The sequence below is a fragment of the Colossoma macropomum genome, unplaced genomic scaffold, assembly GCF_904425465.1.
Source record: "Colossoma macropomum unplaced genomic scaffold, Colossoma_macropomum, whole genome shotgun sequence".
In the NCBI taxonomy this organism is placed as follows: Eukaryota; Metazoa; Chordata; class Actinopteri; order Characiformes; family Serrasalmidae; genus Colossoma; species Colossoma macropomum.
Genome location: NW_023494785.1, coordinates 19,543,325 through 19,565,625, shown reverse-complemented (window position 1 = coordinate 19,565,625; position 22,301 = coordinate 19,543,325). Strand labels below are relative to the sequence as shown.

General features: G+C 37.6%; 1 protein-coding gene across 2 annotated transcripts in view; it reads left to right on the top strand.

Moving 5' to 3' along the window:
- The window catches only part of ascc3 (activating signal cointegrator 1 complex subunit 3), a 134,228-nt gene that overhangs the window by 14,681 nt on the left and 97,246 nt on the right, over nt 1–22,301 (top strand). For both annotated transcript variants that reach the window (XM_036586347.1, XM_036586338.1), the window contains 4 exons: nt 1,193–1,313; nt 11,845–12,043; nt 16,102–16,237; nt 16,879–17,004. In XM_036586347.1, coding sequence (XP_036442240.1) covers nt 1,193–1,313; nt 11,845–12,043; nt 16,102–16,237; nt 16,879–17,004 — 582 coding nt within the window. The remainder of the gene's footprint in view (nt 1–1,192; nt 1,314–11,844; nt 12,044–16,101; nt 16,238–16,878; nt 17,005–22,301) is intronic.

Sequence of the window (22,301 nt, the reverse complement as noted above, 5' to 3'; positions counted from 1 at the left end):
ACGTTGCTGAGAGGATTTGTTTGAATTCAGCCACAAGAGCATTAGAGAGGTCAGGTTTTGATGTTGGATTGTTAGTTCTGGATCACAAACGCCACTCCAGCTCATCCCAGAGGTATTGGATGGTGCCCTGTCACTGCAGAGAATGCAGTTTCGCTGTTTCACAGCCCGGTGCTGGGGAACTTCCTGACCCTCTAGTTGATGCTTGGCATTGGGCATGGTGACCTTAGGCTCATATGCGGCTGTTCCACAGTGACTAATTCTATTGGCAATGCCTTTAAAAAGGGATTATACAAGCTGTGTGTCTGTGTAGTTGAACACCTGTGCACCTTAAAATAGCTGAATTCATAAATTACAAGGGGTGTCTGGATACTTTTACCTGTGTAGTATAGACGATGCAAATAATGTTTGGCTATGTCTCTGATTTATTCTTATTCTTATGAGCCTCTTTCATTCTGAGCGCCAAAGACGTACGAAAAATTGCATTGTTCCTTATATTGAAAGACAAAAGCATCTGGCTCTAGATGCAAATCCCACATCTAGAATCAACTATAGAGATGATGTTATGTGACTTGCACGCAGCTGACTGTGGCAAAACTGAACCAGCATTTCTAATTACTTATGGCTTTCTGAAATGAAAGGACATATGAAAAAACTGATTTCTCTGTTGTTTGTCCAATGTAGAGGTAAATACCCTAAATATAAAGCTGACATTCTGCACTTAAACTTCAGTCAATTTTTCATTTCAAGCCCAGTGTACAGAGCCAAGCGACAGTAATTGTCACCACAGGCTGCATTGTAGTTATTTATTTATTTTGATAAACATTTGAGTAGATTTATGCATGTAGGCCACAGCATGGCATAGTATTTTAGTGGCCAGTTTGTTGTTTTTTTTTTTTCTTCAGAATGCTCATTAAGTTTTCAACGTTTTGAACATGGGTTGTGTGCTGGCTTTAAAAGCTTTGCTTGGTGTTTTTTTGTGGTGCTAAGTGCCAGGTGGCTGTGTTCAGCAGGCTGAGCAGCAGATGAGATTCTGCTCCAGACTTAGGGCTGTGGGGGATGATAATTGCCAGGTGCTCACATTTGGCATTCAGAAAGTTTTATGTTCCGGCTGCAGTTGGAATTTATTAATTTATCTCACATTTTTGGTCTGGTTTTGATGAGTCTATCACTTCTCTCTCTTTTGTACACACAGCTGTTTGAATTTCTTGGCCCTGAGGGATTTGAAATGATCTCTGTACTTCTTCAGAGAAGGTCAGACATTGTGGACTCTCTCCTGTCTGGCCCACCTGACAACAAGCTCAGCTATCCACCAGGTGAGTTGTGTCAAAGCAAAGTGCTGTTGCTCCATAACAACAACATAAAGCTGTTCAAGCTTAGAGTGCTTATCACCAATACCTAATGTTGTGGCTGGCATCTCATGCAGAGGTAATGATTCAACTATGTTGTTAATAATAACAACAAAAAGGATATTATACGCTGTGCGTGCCACAACAGCACGATTCTGTTCTTATATTATGCTGTGTAGCTGTGTATATAGTGTGTGTGTGTCCGTGTGTGTGTGTAAAAATATGTTACATATATTAATGGTGTTTTACATATATTAGTTGTTCAAAGTTAACACATTATTGATGTAATAAATTATTAACACCCTTTTTTTTTGTTTTTTTAACACCTTCCTGAAACTGCTGGCATGCTGTTGCTGAGACTCCACTGCTGTAGTGGTCTCATTCAATTACATCTTTTAAATGGCGATTTCTATTGATGGCTTTTTTGTCAAAACCATTGTTACTTCCTGCTACCGCCACAGCCAATTTATCACCAAAGTAAATCTTTTCAAAGCAAAACTCACCACATACAGTGATAGCAGAAAGCAACCAAGAAACTTTGCAATTGGTAGTGTAAGGGGTTGTTCGCTTTTGGATATCTGGTCTGTTTGATGTCATTAATATTACTTGACGATTTGGCTGAAATGGCCGAAAATTTGGTCCATGGCTGAAAATTTCCATAAGTGAGCCATGATGGCTACGATAACTTAGCTTGTTAGTTAATGCGACTCAAATGTAAGATCATGAATGATACTAAGCTAACTAGTCTGCTCTCAACCATTCATTGTGAGCTAGCTAGGTATCTAAATCTAAACTTCTCTAAGGTAAAAGTGACACTGGGCGTTTTTGACAATAGATCACATCATGAAAGAGGTAATTTAGTATTTTGGTAGTTTACTGTTATGTCGATAGTTCACAGTAATTTTGGTGAAAGTGCCATTAACTTTTAAGATTTGTATTTGTATGATGCTGTTGGTATAATTGTTCATAAAATATGTATACTGTTGTTAGCAACATGCAGAATTTGTGTGTTTTTGTCCTTTGAGCTTTAACAAAAAGGGTCAGAGACCCACAAAATAAGGTAGTAACGTGAAATTTCTTGGAAAAAACATTCGAGCTTTACGCAAAGAGTCCTGTTATTTTTTTAATACAGAAAATGCACTATTAAAGCATGTATTGGTTGATTATGAAATGTAGTAATGGAAAGGTCATTTTTATGGGATTTCTCAATGTAAAAATGACCCAGAAACAGGCTGTTTAGGACACACTTTTGATTTCCAACAAACAAACAAACAAATAACCAACTAATTAGCTAAGTAACTAGCCGATAACCCACCTCTATACTGATGAGGTTCCACCAGTAAAATCTGACACTTTTCACCCTGTGTATATTTTTGGCACCCTGGCCAATTTACATATTTTGTTGATATTGAAGTGAGAAGAAGTAAACAGCATCTGCTTTGAACATGTTTAAATTTGAAATGTCTAATGCAAGTTTAGGAACATGACAGGGAAAATTACTGAACATACTGCTTCAAGGAAAATTAAATGTACAATAAATGCTCAGATTCTTAGACACTATATATTCTTGATTTAATATTACTGGTGAATTCCCAGTCAAAACATTGCAGGAGTGTATTTTGTAAAGAAAAAAAGGAACCAAAAGATTGAAACTTGATCAAGCTTAATAAAGCCAATACCTGATCCATTATGTGCCTGGATTGGCCCTGATCCCGATTCAGTGGACCTGATCAGAACATCCCTAACTTTTTCAAAGAACAACATTACCAGTATGAGGACAAATTACACAAATTGTTGTAATAATCACCCCCAAATCTCCAAATTCTGTTGTATAATGTAAATATTTACATCAGAAATCTGTTTTTCATGTTTTGTCTGTGCTCTCCACATCACAAAAATCTTAAGGTCCATTTCAGAATTTTCAGTGAATTAATTATGAGCTAGGTGATAATAGAGATTACTTTCTACATGTTTGGTTTTTGCCCTACTGACCCGACCAGCCTTTGGTTGGCATGCAAGAGAATACTGTCTTTTTAATGCAGTATTGATACCTTAAGTGCTGAGAATATATTGAGCACACAAGGACAAAGTGCTTTGATTTGTAGTCTTTGAGTGTTTGAGGCAAAATGTAAGGGCTATAATGCATTTAAGTATTGTATTTAAGTAATAACTTCAGGCATGGCATCTGTGTGAGCTCAGAATATAAACTTAAATTGGAAACGAAGCTCTAGATACGTGAGGCCACTGCTGAAGTGCCTGAGGTCTCTGATGGCGTGAACAGACATAGTTATTCGAGTGGGCATTGTTTAAGCACTGTTCAGTGTGCTGTCAAAACAATGAAATTGGAAAATGCATTCTGTTAATGGTAAAACACATTTTTATTCAAAACAAATATGAGAAATGGAAAATACAAAACGCGCACACTCACCTGTGCGCACACATAAAATAATAAAAATATTGCAATAGTTTCACGCGATGTGGCAGTGCTGTTAGACATTCATCAGAGATAATAGGAATAGATTGCTGGATTTGTCTGTAATGTGCATCCTAAATATTGATAATGCGTAGTTGATTGTGTTAATGTAAACTGAACATTGTTCTGAAATATTTTATTGAGGAAAGTAATGATACTTTACCATGGCATTTGATTGAGTGAGAAGCAATGCTATTTCATAAACTGAATTGTAAAAATGGTTAATTGCCTCAATTATTAAGCTTATCTGGTTCTCTACTTCCGGATGAGGATGATTATTATTATTGTTGTAGATAAATTTTTCTAACTTCTTCTAAAAAGTCACTATATTGCAGATATGAGTTCTTGTTCCGACAACGATGATTTGTTGGTTTGCATCTGTTGGTTCTACTGGACTGCATAAGCCTTATTAACTCTAAATATATCCAGACATAGGCAAATGTACTGATCAGGGAGAATGTTAATTTTTATATATTATATAGAAATACACTACAGTTGAAAAGTTTGGAATCAATTATTATTATTGTTATATTAGGTACAATAATAACCTATACAGTGTAGATTTAATCTTATAAACTAAACAGTAAATGTTATTAAATCTTTGAGTTGTTATATTCTGTAAATTTTGTACTCTAATTACTCACAATAATTATTTATAAAGTTACCCACTTCAAGATTGTATTGCCACGTTTCAAATATCAGGCATTCTCTGTATTGTAATGTATTTTAGTGTATTTCTACAGGTTTCTCAGTCATTTTTAGAATCATGTACATGTCAAATCATCATTCTCTGGGTACATCTAAAATTTATTTAATCTCATAGCTACAAATTATTATTATTATATTTTATTTTTCATGTTTTGTTGATTTAACCTTGCAGTGGTGGAGAGTGGAAGTAAAGAAGTTAACATAACCTCTTTCTTTCTTTCTTTCTTTCTTTCTTTCTTTCTTTATCTTTCTCGTATCTCTCAGATTTGAAGGTAGCAAATTATCCTGTTTTTCTTTTATATTACTTTGTGTGCTTTTTATGCTTTATATGCTCTAATTGTAGGTCACCAGACATACACTGTCAAGAAGAGGCAATGGGCTTCTGGCTAGTCAAAAAGTTCACTTGCCAGACTGCTGTTGAGATTAGAGTTACCTAGACAACCATGGGTAGAGGTCAGAAGAAGGGCTAAAAGCTGCTGATTAAATTGCCCACTCTTTGCATCCCATGAAGTGAGGTGTGATTTTATTGTGTGGGATTGTCAAGAGCTGATTACATATGTGCAAGCTCTTATTGTGTGGTCCAAGTATTGAATACTATAGAGAACAATCTTATGCATGTGTGGCAGAAAAATAAAATAAAAACAAAATTTTAAGTGTGCAGTTCAATGGCCTTATATTAATTATTATGGCTGCAACCACAAATTGTTTCCACAAGAACATTACCATTATGGTTTTGATTAATTGATCAATCAGGAAAGGAAAAAGTGCAGTTATTAGTTTGTCAATAATTGTCATTCAGTATTTAACATTATGCATTATTTTGTTTAAAAAATTTAAAAATACAGGCATTATTTCTACTTTTGCACAGTGCTCCTTTAAACATAAACTCCAAAAAAAAAAAAACAACAACAAAAGAACATTTCAGGGGCATATCAACAGACTTTTTGCATTACTCTTGAAGATGCTATTTTAATCAGTGTAAATTGTGCAGAACGCTATATTAAATTGTTTATGTATGGTCGCCAACACCGTAATCAGCCTGATATCAATGACCACACAGAAGTCAGCCATTATGCATGAGAGTCCTGAAGCTCAGCAAAGCAAAACAGCACTATCACGCACATGATGTTTCCAAAAAGATAAGTCTACACAAAACACGAAAAACAAGTTTAATCTGCGCCCTAGAGAATATTTTCTAAAAGCTCAGTTTTCAGTGTCCTAGAATGATGTTTTTGTTTTGTCTGGAGGCAAAAATGCAGAGAAAAAACATTCAAAGTGTCAGGAAATTAACTGAGCAGTAGAGGTTTTAAAATTATCTTAAATTAAAAAATTAAATTTTAAAAGAACTGAATTTCATTTTATCCTATTTCTTTGTTTTTCTTTCTCGTTCATTCCTAGATATGAAAAGCCATATCTTTTCTTGTAAATGTCTTTGTTTACTGTTAGCTGTTTTAGCAGTATTGATAATCAACAAAAATATGCCTTCCACATTCTAGTCAGATCTTATGGTTGTGGCTTTTCTCCCATGAGCACATTATCCATGTAATATCAAACTTGCCATACATATCAATTTATAATCAGTGTGTTTTAAAAGCATGCTCCTCAGATCCACAAGATTTTTAGTACAAGTTTTATTTCTTTAGCCTGTAGAATTTTGCATGCAGCACTTCTACAACATGCAACGCACTGCTATCAAGAGCCAGTTCAGAAACTACTCTTGAAGTGTAAGAAATCTGGTGAGTAACTGTACAAACCAACCTTGTGCAAAATTTGTTATGGATTTGCAGTAGCACCTCCTATTGGCAAAAGGTGCTCGGACGCCATTGAAATGTTTTTACAGATGTTTTCAAGTGTCAGTTGCCCTTTTATAATTGCAAATGCAAAGAGAAAATACAGAATCTAAAAGCTACCCATTTGTATTGCTTTCTTTTCTTTTCCTTTCCTTTTTTCTGCTGGTAATTGCTCCACAGGGGTAATTGCTCCACAGGGGTTTGAAGATGCAGTAACAGAAACACAGTGATGCAAAAAATAGCCTCAGACACACACAGTCTAATGGGCAGCACATGTGCCTGCACCATGAAGCCAAAGTTGTGGGCAAAAGAGGCACATCAAAGAGTAGAGATAGAGGTGCAGCTCCATACAACGCTGGTGTCAGCAGGGGGCTGTGGGGATACAGACGTGACCGTGTCCCAAATGCAGCGCCAAAGAAAAGAGAAGAGTTGCCTTTGAGATGGAAATCGCAGGGAGGTAGAGAGGGTGTCACAGACTGTATGAAAAATTCAAAAGAACCTTTTGAGTTTTGATGGGCAATCGCTGTGAGCGAGAGGGTGGACAAGCCTCGAACTGCATTGCTCAGAATAAGATTCTCAGTCTGGAGATATTGTTGAAAATCAGCTAGCTTTTAAATAACTGCCTATAGATGTAGCCTAAACCAGATAGGGACATAACATGTTGAATTGATGGTGTCATATGTCAGAAAGCAACAGATTCTGAGAGGGTTGTTCCAAAGATATGGAGTAGCATACTTTTATGTAGAAGTAAAGAAATGAGCATTTACATATTAATTTTCCGTAAGCCATTTGTACAGTGATTAATTTACCACTTTTGGACAAAAATAAGTGTCTATACAGAATATAATTTGTCAGATATGTTTGTTTTAAAAATATAAAATTGGCTGTATTCTAGAACTGTATGCACCATCACTGTTTACAGCAAGAGCATACGGCCACGGAAGGCATGCTTTTAGAACCAGTTTCATAAGGATTTTGTTTGATTCATTACTATCACATCAATTAGACATCTTTCAGAATAAGAACAGAGTGTATGCTGTAGTTATTTTGGAGCCCTGAGTAATGCGGCTGGAGTGATGCTGCCAGTAATAAACCAATAGCTTTGAGTCAATTAGAGCAAACAGCTGTTTACAGCCAGACTGGTAGCAGCATGTAAAAATGCACTTTTTCTTGGAGCTATGGATAAATAACTCTACTATACACCGATCAGGCATAACATTATGACCACCTCCTTGTTTCTAAGCTCATTTATCAGCTCCACTTACTATATAGGTGCACTTTGTAGTTCTACAATTACAGACTGTAGTCCATCTGTTTCTCTGCATACTTTGTTAGCCCCCTTTTACCCTGTTCTTCAGTGGTCAGGACCCCCATGGACCCTCACAGAGCAGGTACTATTTGGGTGGTGGATCATTCTCAGCACTGCAGTAACACTGGTGTGTTAGTGTGTGTTGTGCTGGTATGAGTGGATCAGACACATCAGTGCACAACACACACTAACATACCACCACCACATTAGTCTTACTGCAGTGCTGAGAATGATCCACCACCCATATGGTACCTGCTCTGTGAGGGTCCATGGGGGTCCTGACTACTGAAGAACAGGGTAAAAGGAGGCTAACAAAGTATGCACAGAAACAGATGGACTACAGTCAGAACTACAAAGTGCACATATATAGTATGTGAAGCTGATAAAATGGACAGTGAGCGTAGAAAGAAGGAGTTGGTCATAATGTTATGCCTGATCGGTATATATTTGCATTCTACAAAGTTGTTTCATGCTGTGGTGCAAGTTAAGCTTGAGTTTTTCCAGATAATGTTTTAAAAAGAGGGGTCAGGTTTCAATGTAGTATCTCTCGTACTGTAGTACTTATACAATACAGTATTTGTCTGGTATTAGTTGGGCAGTATTATCTTTAATTATTAATTAGCTCATCTAATTTTCTCTTGGGTCTGTTGATATGATGGCAAATGTTGAGGTTACATGATGAATTATGATCTAACCCTCAGTTAATTCTTAATTAATACCTGTTAGCCTGTGGCAGTAGAGAACAGACTTACTGGAATGTACTGCCTTTTTGGAACTCTTCCCTTTTGTTTTGTACAAAATTAATTAGCTAGCATCATTTTGTGATTGCCTTGATTGATTTTATTTAATTCAGCCTTTCAAGAGAGATTTTTTTGGTTTTTGTTTTTTTAATATACACTTTGTAATTAAGCCTTTTGGATTCTATTGAAATTGGTGTCTATTATCTGTCCCTTTCCATTTCGATATGTCTCTTTGAAACAGAACATTCCTACTGCTCTGAAAAGCGATGCATCAGACCTCCTCATTAGAAATACCTTTAGCAACTTTAGTGGTGTAGTATTGATCAGTTCAGTATAATGGGTAATCTTCTTGAGAAGTCAAACAATTCGTTCTTGATGTAGAGGTACCCTTGTATGCTTGAAAACCTCATGCTCACGAGAATATTCTCTCAGAATCAATATAATGTGTTCAGATTATAGATGGACATTCACATATACTGATATAATTGGGTATTCCATTATGGCAGTGATAGTTTGTGACAGAAAAACAATGAAATAAATTGTATAATATCTTTCAAAGTCATGAAAATTTTCTTCTAGGAATTGTGCAGTCTGACCCTCTACAGAAGTTTTAGTTTCTAAGTTGATCATCTTTTTCACTGCTTATGAATTTTCATGTATGAGGAATATGATCAATTTGTTCTATGAAATTTGTGTTATTGTGTAGATCAACTGAAAGTATATTAAAATCACAGTCATCACTAACTCAATCAGGTACTGAGCAGGTTATGCTAACTTCTGTGATCTTTTTCATTCACAAACAGTATAAAATATTTTTTGTTGCAGTGTTCATAACTAAAAACATTCATGTTCAAATCGAAAAAAAAAAATGGTTCAAATGCCCATCCCTAGTTCAGAGCTATATACTGTCTGTATCGGCAGTACAGTGTATTCCATAACTCTGCTACTTCTGTTGCACTTCATTGCTGTGCTGCTTTACTTCCTTCTTCTTGTCTGGGTGAGCAAACTGCTTCACCTGCTTTTCCCGGAGAGTCAATGAGATTAGGGATTATACCTCCCAGGCCCTCCATTTGAGCAGTGTCAGCGTATCACTGACAGTTTTGCTAATTTAATAGAAAATAAGTGGGCTTTGCACCTGCAAACCTGGGTAATTTCACACTCTCGCCAATCCTATTATAGTCTGATAGTGTTGGTTACATTCTTTCCTGAAATATATTTGTTTAGGAGGGAAAAAGTGCATGTCCCTGTTGTTTCTAACATTAATATTCAATCATATTCTGTTGCTGTTTTTGTGTTTGTTTACCCCAGTGGCCTCTGGCTGCATAAACATCTAGTAACTGTTGTCTTTCAAGGCTTTGAAGGCATTGTGATTTTAAGCAGATGGGACAAAGATGTCTTAGTGTCCAGCTACGAGCTAATGATGTCGATTAAAACAAGCCCTTTGCATAATTAACATTGTTGTAATGACTAGAATGTGTCTGGTTAGATCAGCCAGATCGGTAATAATGCGTCTGGAAAGCTGAGTTGCCTCCGTCTGTGTAACTGGAGCTGCTGGTGAGCGGCACGCTCTGTTTCCTTCGCTGGGTGCACAACAGGGTGACACCTTGGGGAAGCTAGCCGATCTGACAGTCTGCCTTCGCTCACAGTTGCCTCCAGTTGTGAAGGTGATGTGGATCAAGTGGTTTCCTGCAGTTTGCCATTTTTTATGCTTTACAATTAATGTTTTGCAAAGTAACGGTAGAGCTTGTTTGAAATTCATGTGTTTTGCTTGTCGCATAATTTAGTAGACTGTATAAATAAACTTGATGTGAACTGTTTTGAAAGTGCAATAGGTGCTACTTTGTGTCCTGTCCCAGGCTGGAACTTTTTTACATCAGAGACAAGAGCTGTAAATGAATCAACTAAGAAACTTACGAGCATGAATCATAGAACGATTCAAATAAATTCTTGTTAATTAACGGGAGGAGGCAAGTTCACACAGAATAATGTCTTGGAAAGAGCACAAATCATTTTCACACCTGTTATGAAAGACACTTAACTAAATGCATATAAGTCTATGGTTTGTAGATGTGTAATATTGGCCATTTTCATCAAATTAATGTTTGGATGAAATTGTAATCAGATTTTTAACTTTGCTGTTGCAGAGTTTATTACTAGTCAAGTGTGATCCACTAGAGACCTTGCACTTCACCTTGGTGTTACTTCACTGTGCATTTGTTCTCAACACTCAAATTGTATTCTTTTAAAAATCCAAAAGGCAGATATTTACATTTGTAGAACAGTAAGATGCGGCACTGTCTCTGCAAGGTGTTTTTTCCATGAATCTTTTTTTTTTTTCTATTTGTCATAAGACTTCTACTTTACTTGTCAGTGATAGTGAAGGAAGATGAGAGGAAAGTGGGGCTGCTCCAAGCTCGAGCCTTTACAGAAGATAAAGAGGAGATCATTCAGACAATCAGCCAAGGCCCCAGTGCAATCATCACATCTCATCTGCCTTCAAGAGAGGCTGGGCTTTTTATTGAGCTGTTGTGCTTCAGACAGTACATGGTGTAATGGATAATTTAACCTTTATCCTGAGCTCTCAATGCAGCAACCAAGGCCAGCAGCATAGCCTTATTTTAGGTCACATTCTCGTATGCTAATTGATATATGGTTGCTCATATTCTACAGTACTTTCCTTTCCTTTCTTCTCTGCTGTATTTTATCAGTCTCGTATTACAAATTGCTTCAAGTGGTTGTATTTGGTAGTGGCGTTTTGAGTAACTGTATTTCTTTTGTAATGTGTTTGTAATGTCTCTCCCAGAGCAAGGCATCTCAGGGAATTTTATTTATAATTTTATAAAAGTATTGTGCCAATTGAAGGGGTGCATCACTCTCAAACTTCTCACCTGGTAGGTGGTTCTGTCAAGACCAGATTGTGAGATTCAAAGGCTCCTGTTATATTTCATCCAAGAAATGGCTCACGAACACATTTGTAGTGTTAACTCCTTAAATATGAAAAGGTCTAATAAAATAAGTCAGTCATTCAGATGGCCAGGAGCCACCAGCAGGCCCAGGCTTCTGCTGCTTACACCTATAATTTAAGAATAACTCAGCCAGTTTGCTTTGTTTTCCTTGTAGTTACTGAATAATAAGCATTAAGATGTAATAAGGCTGGGAAATGAAGGGGTTAAGTTCAGTCTTTCACTTCATTCAGTATGTGGTTAACACTTCAGTTTCAGTTTCACAAACAAACATTATATAATTACTGGATCTGGCATTCATAAGTGAGCTATTGTATTCAGTTTGGAGCTACCTTGTCTGCTGAGCTTGAATATGTGGACAGTATCATTGCATAGTAATAAAAGTGTGTCTTCTAAGCAAGTAGTATAACAATGACAAGGATTACTTCAGGACAGTTGCAGAACAGGGGCTTAAGAAAATGATTAGTGATTGTATCATTTCTTACTGTGTTTAAAATGGTGTCTTTGTTTTACAGATGGTATACTTAAAAACACTGAGACTGTTAAGCCCACATATGGCTGTCAGGTGACTATTCAGTCAGAGCAGGAGAGGCAGATGATGAGGCTCTACCGGCGGGAGGAGAAGAGGGAGAGGAAGAGAGAGAAGCGAGGTGATGACGGGGAATCCTCTGAAGCTACGTTCCATTTTGACCCTAAGGAGCTGAGACTGCAGAGGTAATCGCCTGATCTCTGTCTCTCGCTCATTCTCCCTTTCATTCTCTCTCTATTTCTCTTTCTCTCTCTCTCTCTCTCTCTCCCTCTCTCTCTTTCCCTCTCTCACCTTCCTTTTTTCTCTCTGTTGGTCCCACTACAGAAACAGGCACCCTTCTACATATTTCATCAGAGTGTCGTCCCTTGAAAAAGGTGAAAAAAATCTCTGATGAATTTGCAATCCAACCTTTAGTCAAGTTTTTCCCTCTAGATTTTCTTGCTGAAAGTTTAATTTCAGGAGATAAAAAAGAGCAGTGACCTGTTTAATTAAAAATATTGCCTGGCCAAATCTGCTGAAGTGTAAAAGAAAAGATTAGCAGTGAGGTAAAACATGTTAGAGCTGTACCTTATACTTCTACCCTCTGTTCGCTCCTTTCATCCAGTGCATCTGTCTGTCAACATAGAATATACACAAGCAGTCACTGATTTTGTCATCATATGGGAGACCCCCTCCTCTTTTTCGCACAGAATTCAATTATTTTTTTCGCATCATTTATCACCAATGTTACGTCTTTATTTGGACTTATGTAGGCACAGTCAGTAGGTAGGAAACAGTTATGTTATCTGAGTAGCTTTTGAACATACTGTTAGGGATGTCCCAATCTAGTATTTACTTCTTCAATCTGATCCAAGTCCTTTAATATGTACATAATTGTATCCAGAACAATATCATTTTGACCTATTATTAAAACCTTTTTATAGTAATATACACGGATGACTTAAACACTGTTACTGCTAATGGCGGTTGTAAACCAGAAGTTATGTGGCATGGCTGGTTACAGTTATGAAAAATAGTGTATGAGTGTGTTTTCTGCATGCTTATAGTGCATACTGCTTCTATTCCTGACAATGTGGGTTTTGAAACTTTTCACCTTTTGCTTTTTAGTTCCACATTGCAGAAACTGTTTGTGAACTGCTGAAAACATGCCCCGTCTCACTGTCACAAGTTGTAAATTATGTCCATTTAATATAACATTTGCCTGAATTGGCAAATCTTTCTTTCAAGGACTTTGTGTAATGACTTAAAGAGGACCCTAAAGAGGCTCACTTACTCCTCATCAAGTAACACTAGTGACCCTATTCAAAGCAATGCTCAGTGTAACTGGAGAGATTGGAAGTTGAACTTCAGAGCACAAAGGCCGCTTCAGCTCTGTGGAAGCTGAGCCTTGGTGTATCCATGCATCTTTGAATTCTGTCGCATAATGTATGAAGTCCCGACTGAGTGAGTTTTCCACCGGCAGATCTGATTGCAGATTAGTTCACAGATGGGTTGAGTGAGGAACCTGAGGAGCAATGTTCCCAGCTTAGTTGCTATTCATAAGATCAAGAGTTGTTTTGGCACTATTGCAAAGCCAGTCGCTGGAAGGTTAGTAGTTTCAGTTTCAGTTCCTCAATGATGCCTGAAGTGTGTGTAGACTGGAATACAATAGGTTGGAATCTGTTCTGTTCCTATGTGTATTTACACAATGTATTAAGAATGACATGCTCAATTCAGAACCCTTTCTGCATTGTATAGGAACTGTGGCAGGTTACACAGGGGCTGTCAGGTTTAAAGTCAGCCCTAATCCCTCTTTTCGTCCAGCTCTGTTTTGTAATGTCTGTCGATTTTGTCACACCCATGTAATCAAAAACGCCTTCAACGCGTGTTGCTGTGTTGAGATCAAGCCCACAGTCACTTAGCTGCTTTTGTGGGGATGCTGGAGTAGTTTTGCTGGAGCTTTTTCAGGACTTGATGAGACTTTAGTATTCACTTATGGTTTAGTCTGGTTCAGACAAAATTACTTGACAACCGTGGGTCAACTTTTACTTTCAGTTTCCCATGGCCCATCTCCCTTAATATACTTTTGTTGATATTTACCCCCTACTGTAGTTTTTCCTGTATTTTATTCTTTTTCAGTACAGTTAATAAATCAGTCAGTCAGTCACCCTTTATTTAAACTCAGAGTGCATTGGGGTTGCCTCTTTCACAGTGTAGCTGAGCAGTATACAGAAAAACAATAGATTGAAAAGAGTAAATATACATTAATGAAAGTATAGCAAAGAATTGTTTTTAAAAACAGTAGATAATTTAAATGAAAAAATAGGAAACTTTAAGACAAATAAGATTTACAAATCAAAACAGTCAAATAAAGCTATTAAGCAGATTAGTAATAAAAATAAAGAAATAAAACAATTGAGTGAGATAACAAACAAAAAAAATAAACAATTCTGAAATGATCTGGCATACTGGAATCAGATTCTTGATCAGCATGTAGACGAAATGTTATCTTAGGTTATCTGAAATTTATCCAGACTAAACATTTTTAATATATTGTACGAAGGCATCAGTTGATTAATGAATTCTCTAAAGTACATTAAAAACTATTGAATAGCTGATTATAAGGCTATTCAAATTGTATTTTTTGGCATTAATAATCTGATGATGGCAGTCATTGCTACACTGTTTAAAAAAAACCCTTCTAATTTCTTCTATATTTGCATTTTTAAAAAAAAAAACCCTTCTAATTTCTTCTATATTTGCATTTTTGTCACACTTAGTAGTTTCAGATTTTCAAACAAAATGTTATATAAGACAAAGACAATCTGAGTAAACACAAAATACAGTTTATAAATGAATTTATTGAAGGAAAAAAGTTATCCAACACTAACTAGCCCTGTCTGAAAAAGTCCCCACCTCCCTTTTTACCAAATTAACAGTTTAACCAAGTTTAGTTAATAATTGGGATCGACTAAACTAAATACACCCAGCCCTGTTGAATTTAAACATCACTTCAATAGAACCTTTCCAACGATGTGTAGCAGGCTAAAAGGTCTCATCAAGCAGCTTGCTGTGTTGTAATTAAAAGGTATTCTAGAAAGGATGAGAAAGAAAATGATTGATATATGTTAGTCTGGAAAGAGACACAAAGCCATTTTTAAAGCTCTGGTACTCCAGCAAACCATAGTGAGAGCCATTGTCTCCAATTGGACAAAGCTTGGTGCAATAGTGAGTTTTCCCAGACGTGGCTGGCCTGCCAAAATTCTTCCAAGAGATGATTCATCCAGAAAGGACTGCAGGCTTCGCACACCATAGATAAAGTTAGTGCTTATGATTTCACCACTAGAAAGAGACTGGGCAAAAGTGGTATCCATGAGACAGTTGCGTGTGAAAAACACTGCTAACCAAGAGGAACATAAAGGCTCGTCTTGCATTTGTCAAAGAACAGTTCATGACCCCCAAACCTTTTGGAAGGCAGGCGTCTTGTTACATCTGGTGTGACACTAACACAGCATTCCGCAATCATAACATCATACCAGCAGTCAAACATGGTGGTGGTAGTATGATGATGTGGGTATACTTCAGTGCTGCTTCAGTGTCTGGGCGACTTGCCGTAATTGACAGAACCATGAATTCTGCTTTCTACCAGAAAATCATGCAGGAGAATGTCTGATCATCGGTCCATAATCTGAAGCTCAAATGTTGTTGGGTTATGCAGCAAGACAGCGATCCAGAGTTCCTCCACAACGATGTGAAAGACTGACATCCAGTTATAGGAAGTGTTTGATTACAGTTGTTGCTAAACGTGGCACAAAAGGTTAATTTTTTTTTACTTTTAAATTAAATAATCATTTGAAAACTGTGTTTTGTGTTTCCTTGCGCTCTTGTCTTACATTACATACAGAAATTGTAAAAAATTAGGAATTTACAAGACTAGTACTTTTTCACAGCACTGTAGGTATGTAGGTCGCTAAACTAACTTGACTGATGTTGTTAGGGATAAGGAGTTTTATTTGGACTCCAGTTGGTGGTTGTTGGGTTTGGACAGAGTTTTATGAGACTTGGGTCAGATAGAATGTTCTCTGGTGTTATTTTGGTTTGGACAAAACTTTTCAGGTCTGAGGCAGATTCAAGGTCTCTCCATGTTTTAGAGTTTCAAAACTACTAGCACTCAGTGAAAACCAATAATCTGTGTCCGTGCAATGTTTAGTTGGTGTCTGTTGATTCAGTGTGTGTTTTTGTGTGTGTGTGTCTGTGCGCTCAGGGAGCAGGCCTTGCTGACTGCCCGTCGTTCTCCAGTGTTAGGCCGTCAGAGAGAATACGAGCGCCCTCGCTACCCTCATGTCTATGACTCCTATGCTGAGGCTACCAAGACTTCCGCCTTCATTGGAGGGGCCAAGGTAAGACATTAGTGTAAGCCAACCATTGATGCTACCTTGATTTTAGGTTTACTATGTAAAAAAAAACTGGAAAAACTGAAACTTCCTCAGTAATAGTCTGAATTGTCCCGCTGTTATGTTTGCTCAACATCATGCGACTTGGCTGATTTCTCATGCATTCTCATTCAATAAGTCATTTAAACCTTGTTTTCTAAGCTTATTTTATAATAGTTGTATGTTAATTCCTAATGGATATTCTCTCGCCAATGATTTGAATAAGCACATTTTTTGTGATTGGATAAACAGGTGGGTTTTAGCAGAAGTAACACAGAGAGCCTCTGTGAGTGATCTGTATGTGCGCATGTCTGTCAGGCATTAGCTGTTTGGTTAAAGATGCAAATTCTCCTCCCAACAGCTCCCATCAGCTCTGGTTTACATATATAAAAGGAAAGCATAAAAGCACAACCCAGGACAGCATGACATATGCAATAGCGGTCATTTTGGAGGCCGGTGACTGGCCTTGGCTCCAGTTGTGAGTGTTTGAGTTTGTCGGGGTTGTGGGGAGCTAATGGATGGTAATGGTTCTGTCTCTTTGCCAGGTGGTAAATTGTAACTGGGTTTGGCTAATGCAGCCTGCTGTTGCTGCTCTGTTTTTTTGCCAGATGCTGCTGCCTGAGGGCATCCAGAGAGAGAATAATAAGATGTTTGAGCAGGTTGAGATCCCACCCAACGAGCCCATGCCCATCGGCTTCCAGGAGAAGCCTGTCTTCATCTCAGAACTGGATGAGGTTTGTGTTCACACTCACTCTGCTCCCCTGTCACTCTCTCACTCAGTCTTTCACATACTGTACATTACTCGCATTTACCCTCAGTAAACACTGTTTCAACTTTGGTGTAGTAATTAGCCTTGAGCCTTTTGTACATGAAAGTACCTTGCCTAACTCTGTGATCATGCTCTCAGGCACTACATGCTTTTGTCCTGGCACTGTACATTGTCACATCTTGACTGTTTATAGTTTTAAGATAATATTTGACTTTTTTCCTGAAGTTTGCTTATGTCATTTGTGTGTGTGGTCTCCAACCTTTCTTTATCCCTTAAAATTACACTGATATGTGTAAAAGACCTCTGTTCTGACTGACTGCCCTCTATTTACAGTGCCTCATTCAAAAAGCAGTCTGTCCTTAAAAATGCATTCGCAATGATCAGAGCTAAACGGCTGTAGGTTGCATAAGCAGGTGTATGTACATGTGCTGATTTCTATGATATCACAAAAAACAATTAATTTAAATGTAGTAAGTTTACATATATTTACTGTTTGGACTGTTTGGACTGTGGAGTGAATGCTATGTTTTGAAATTCTACCATCAAAATTCTTTTATTAAAAAAATGTTTTCTGTCATAAGTCTGAAAGGACTTGGATAAAATATAAGGTTCAGAAAGGCAAACCCCACATGTATATCTGTTTTTGTTATCAGGTAAGAGATTAAAAAAAGCACAAAAAATGCATCAGAGATGTAAGTAAATAAACATTTAAAATATTCTTCTTAAATCTTTGTTTTCTAAGAATTAGGAACAATTATCCGTGAGGTCAGAGCAAGTTAGATTTTTGGCATATTGCCCAGTCCTACTATCCAAATCATTTTATTGTAAAATAACAACTTAATAATAAACACATTTTTCCATCAGCAAAACTGGTTGCATCACATCTTAAATATAGATACGTTCTGGCTCCAGCACATTTTGCCACTTTGACACTGTAGATTCAAACTGTGCCAAGGGAATAGCTGCTACCTCAAAAGTGCCATAGACATGTGTTAGATATCCCTTAACATCCCTCTATGTAATGTTTGTTTCCCATCCTTTCCTGAAGTGCCTAAGCATTCTGCTAAGTGAACATAGCATTTAGTATCGTTAGCCTGCCACAACCGTATAATGGGTAGAACTCATTATAATGAGTACTTACATAATGTCCAGCCTTTAATTTACATTCCTTTTTACACTGTATATAAATGTGTTTTTTGTGGGTGTGTGCACATGTAAATGTCTGTGAAGTGGGAGGTTGAGAGCAGATTGTGTTAGTGTAGTGGTACTGGTGGAAAAGGTTTGCTCTTAATGGAGTTTGCACAGCTCTCCACTTTCTCACTTTCACAGTTTTTTCTTAAACAGATAGACAGACCCTCAGAAGTGTCTCTGAGCAGTGTTCCCAACAGATTTAAAATATATTATTGCGCTCAGGTATGGCCCGTATTTGGGATAAAGATGCAGTGATTGGTTTTGAATTACTAATTACTGTTATCTATCATATTTAATGATAACATATACAGTGTAGATTGAAATGCTATAAGCTTGCTCTGTTGTAATTCTGAACTCATCTAACATGCCATTTTTACAGCTTCCTACAAATTAGCTAAAGTGTAAAAAGTTGTAAAAAGTCAAAAAATACAATTATTTCATTATTATTTCATAAATACCTTCAGCATTATATATGTGTTAGTACTACTAAGTACTTATTATTGTTAATAGTTATATGTGTAAACTGCAGCCATTTGATAGAGAAGGAACAGTGAATTTTATGACTGAAACTACTATAATAATAACTGAACTATAATAAATGGCAAAAGTAAAGCTTGAGATGGGTTGCACTTTAATTAAATGATTTTTTAATCTTATTGTTATTTGGTATTATTATTATTATTATTATTATTATTATTATCATTATTATTAGTAGTAGTAGGACTACTATTAGTAAGTATTATTTTAATAATAGAATAAATTATTAAAAATACATTTTAATAATTTGAAACTTTAATGAAACTTGAAATGCTATAAGGTACTAGCAAAACATCACTTATAAAAAATTATTGTCATAGCAAGTGGCATAAAGTGCTAATCCACGGGGTCCTACCCAATCTGGCAACCTAAGGCTGCTGAGACTGTTTGAACATGTCAGTGATGAGCTTTCAATAAGATTGTCTTTAAAAAAAAAACAAACAAACAAAAAAAAAAACGCTCAACTCCTATCAGTGAATGAGGGGGTGAGAATGTTTTAGATTCTGTTTGACTTCCTATATGAAGTTTTTTAAGCTGCTAAAAAACTGCTTTGTGTCTGAGCATGTGCTAAACTTAGTTGTATCAGTCTTAACTCCTGGTGCAGTTTTAACAGATTTCTCTCTGCTCTGGAGGTACAGCTCACTAGCCAGCACACTGTTGTATATTCATGTAAATAAATCGGTGGAGAGCAGGCTAGCTAACAATCCAGCATTCAAACCTAGCATTACCACCTCAAATTAGAGTTCTAATACAGGCAGTTAGCAACTTTATCAACAGCCTTACCTCTGACTACCGCTGAAATATCACCATGGCTTTGACAGGAAAAAAAACATTTGACTGACATGAAAAAAGGCCATAATCGCTGTTTTTACATGATGTGCAGGCAGATTATCTCACTCTCTGTTCCTGAGTGCTACTGCTGACTCAGAAGCTGCCAGCTGCAGGCTGCATGGGCCTCCACGTCTTTGGAGCAATGCCATAGAAAAAAAAACACTTCTATTTCCCTAAAGAACCTTTCAATTGATGATTCTTTACAACTGAAATCACTCAAAAAAAAAAAACTTTCTTTGTGGAAACAAGACCGTTTTTTTTTTCTTCCAAATAACTCTTTTTGGCATCTTTATTTTTAAGAGTGTTCTTGCATACCATACATGACGTTTCTGTCTCTCCCTCAGCGCTGTAATCTTCTTTAATTCATCAATCTTAATGACAGGCATGCGATCACGGGTGAGATACAGGGTGCGTCCTCATTCTCAGGATCAGTGAGTGTGACGCAACGATCAGTGAAGTTTTGGAGTTTGAGCGGATTAATTAGTCATGCCTTTGATACGCTTGTTGTATTTGTGATGTTCGCTGGTTGAGGCTCAGCTGCAGGTATGTGTGTGAGCATGAGAGAGAGTTAGGTAAGACACAGTTCACCACACAGGCTGTCATATACAATCTGCCTCCAAAACACTGCCTCGGCCGTGGCTGAGCAGCAACTATCTCTTGTCAGGAAAATGCCCACGTACACATATTGTTAGAGCAAGCTGGTGTAAATCAGCGTGAATCCATGTTAAGCTCTCAGCTTTTAGAATCATCACAGTGAGAGGTTGCTTCCTCTCCTCCCCCCTTTCTTTCCCCTGATTGAGGCCTCAGTGCCCCTCCGCCCACCCGTGCCCAGTCTCCTCGGCTTTTAGCCACCCGAACGCTTGAGCGAGCGTGTGTGAACGGCAGACACTCAACTGGACGAGCAAATGAAGCTTGAAGCGGTGGCTTTTAGGAGCTGCCACTCACGTCAAACATAATAACTACTCTGAGGAAGCAGGTAAAGTAGAGGAAGTGTCGCCCAAGTGCCCTAATGGAAGGTGTGGTGGTGGTGGGGGGGGGTTGTTCTTTCTAATGTCAAATGCTTGACCTGCCTGCTGCCTGTTTGATGAAGAACAAACACAAAAGGAAAATAAAGAGCAACTTTCTGGAAAAGAAAAGATGGCAGCCGTCCCCATTGTTGGAAAAGAACTGATGCCTCGAATTCCTCTCACTTCAGCTGAGAGTTAAAGAGTCTGCAATGGACATCAAACTCTGTGGATTTGCATATGTGTTTGATTTTAGAGTTTTAGTTGCGACCCAGCCCTGCCCCCAAGAGGATGTTGTTTGCATTGAGTCTAAAAGAATGCATGTTCTGGGTAGAAGAGTAAGCAGAAAGGCAGAACCTCCTTGTTCCTTTGTAAGCGAGAGAAAATTGGAACGGACAGCGCAGATTTATATTCCTGCCCCTGGGGCTTAATTTTCAGCTTTGTGTTTTCCTCCTCCTCAGGAAACCATTAATTAAACCAATGAGCATGCTCCGTTTCTCTACAGCACAATAAATGATGCGCCTTTTGCCCTGAACTTGGCGATACGGCAGTCATTTCCAGCTGAGTGCTGAAAAGACGGAACGCGTCGGAAAGTATGTTGTTGCTTAAGTTTCATCATCGTACTCTTATGCTTTGGGAAGAAAAAAAAAACTTTATCTTTTTGGTGAAGTTGTATCCGCCTGGAGCCTGAACAGATTCCCTCTCCTCTGTGAGCCTGATAGAGATTGATATGGAGGCTCTTAAGCTGAGTTCTGCGAATTAACAGAAGTGGAGAAGCAGCTCTATTCATTTAGTAAAGCTCCTGCAACTCCGAAACAAAGTGCCTTGCTCTTCTAAAGCAGCACGGCGGAGCGGCTAATAAGTCTTTACGTGCTATTAGGGGCTTTTGAGAGGCAGGCTGAGAAGGCTGTCTGTTTTTCTTTTTAAGCGCTGTGTGATTGTCATTTATTGAAAGCTATAATGGGCAACAGGGACATAGCGGTTCAGTGTGCCTTTAATAGCTTTGTGAAACATTAAAAGTGGGGAATTTATTAGGGACCCTTTTAACTAATGAATCACAAGGCCTACCGTCCTGCTCTCGTCACACCACTAAAAGCCTTCTTAATTTCTGAGAATAAATATGTGGAGCTCATTCTGGGGTTGTAGTAGAATTCTACACATACTCATATATACAGGACCCCTCTCACGTGTACACAAATGGGTTCATTTTCACAACACAATTAACATTTTCATCGACACTGTCTTTAGTTAATGGAAAGCATTTGTTCACAATAAATGCAGTTCCCTCAAAAAATACTAAGATGGTTATCTTGCCTCATTTTCTTAGCTTTAATCCCAAGTAATTAAGAAAAAAGAAACATTTTTCTGACGTATACTGGCATGTGCCAGTACTTGCAGTGACCTTTCTAGACAGGTGTATCTAAAGCTTCACATCTTTTGCATATGTTGAGTGCTGATAAGAATTGTTTTTAGCACCATGGACAGGGCTAGTGTGCCTCACACTGGACTAGACAGCCTTGGACTGCTTTAATGAAGTTTAATGAGCTTAATGCATTTCGAGAAGCACATAGAAATGTTGTAGATGAGTGGATGTTATTTTAAATCTCATGTATCAGAAGCATTCTCCTTTGTATCAGTAACAAGAGTCATTAACTCCAACTTTCTGCTGATTTTACTGTAAAAGCTGCAGACAAAGCAC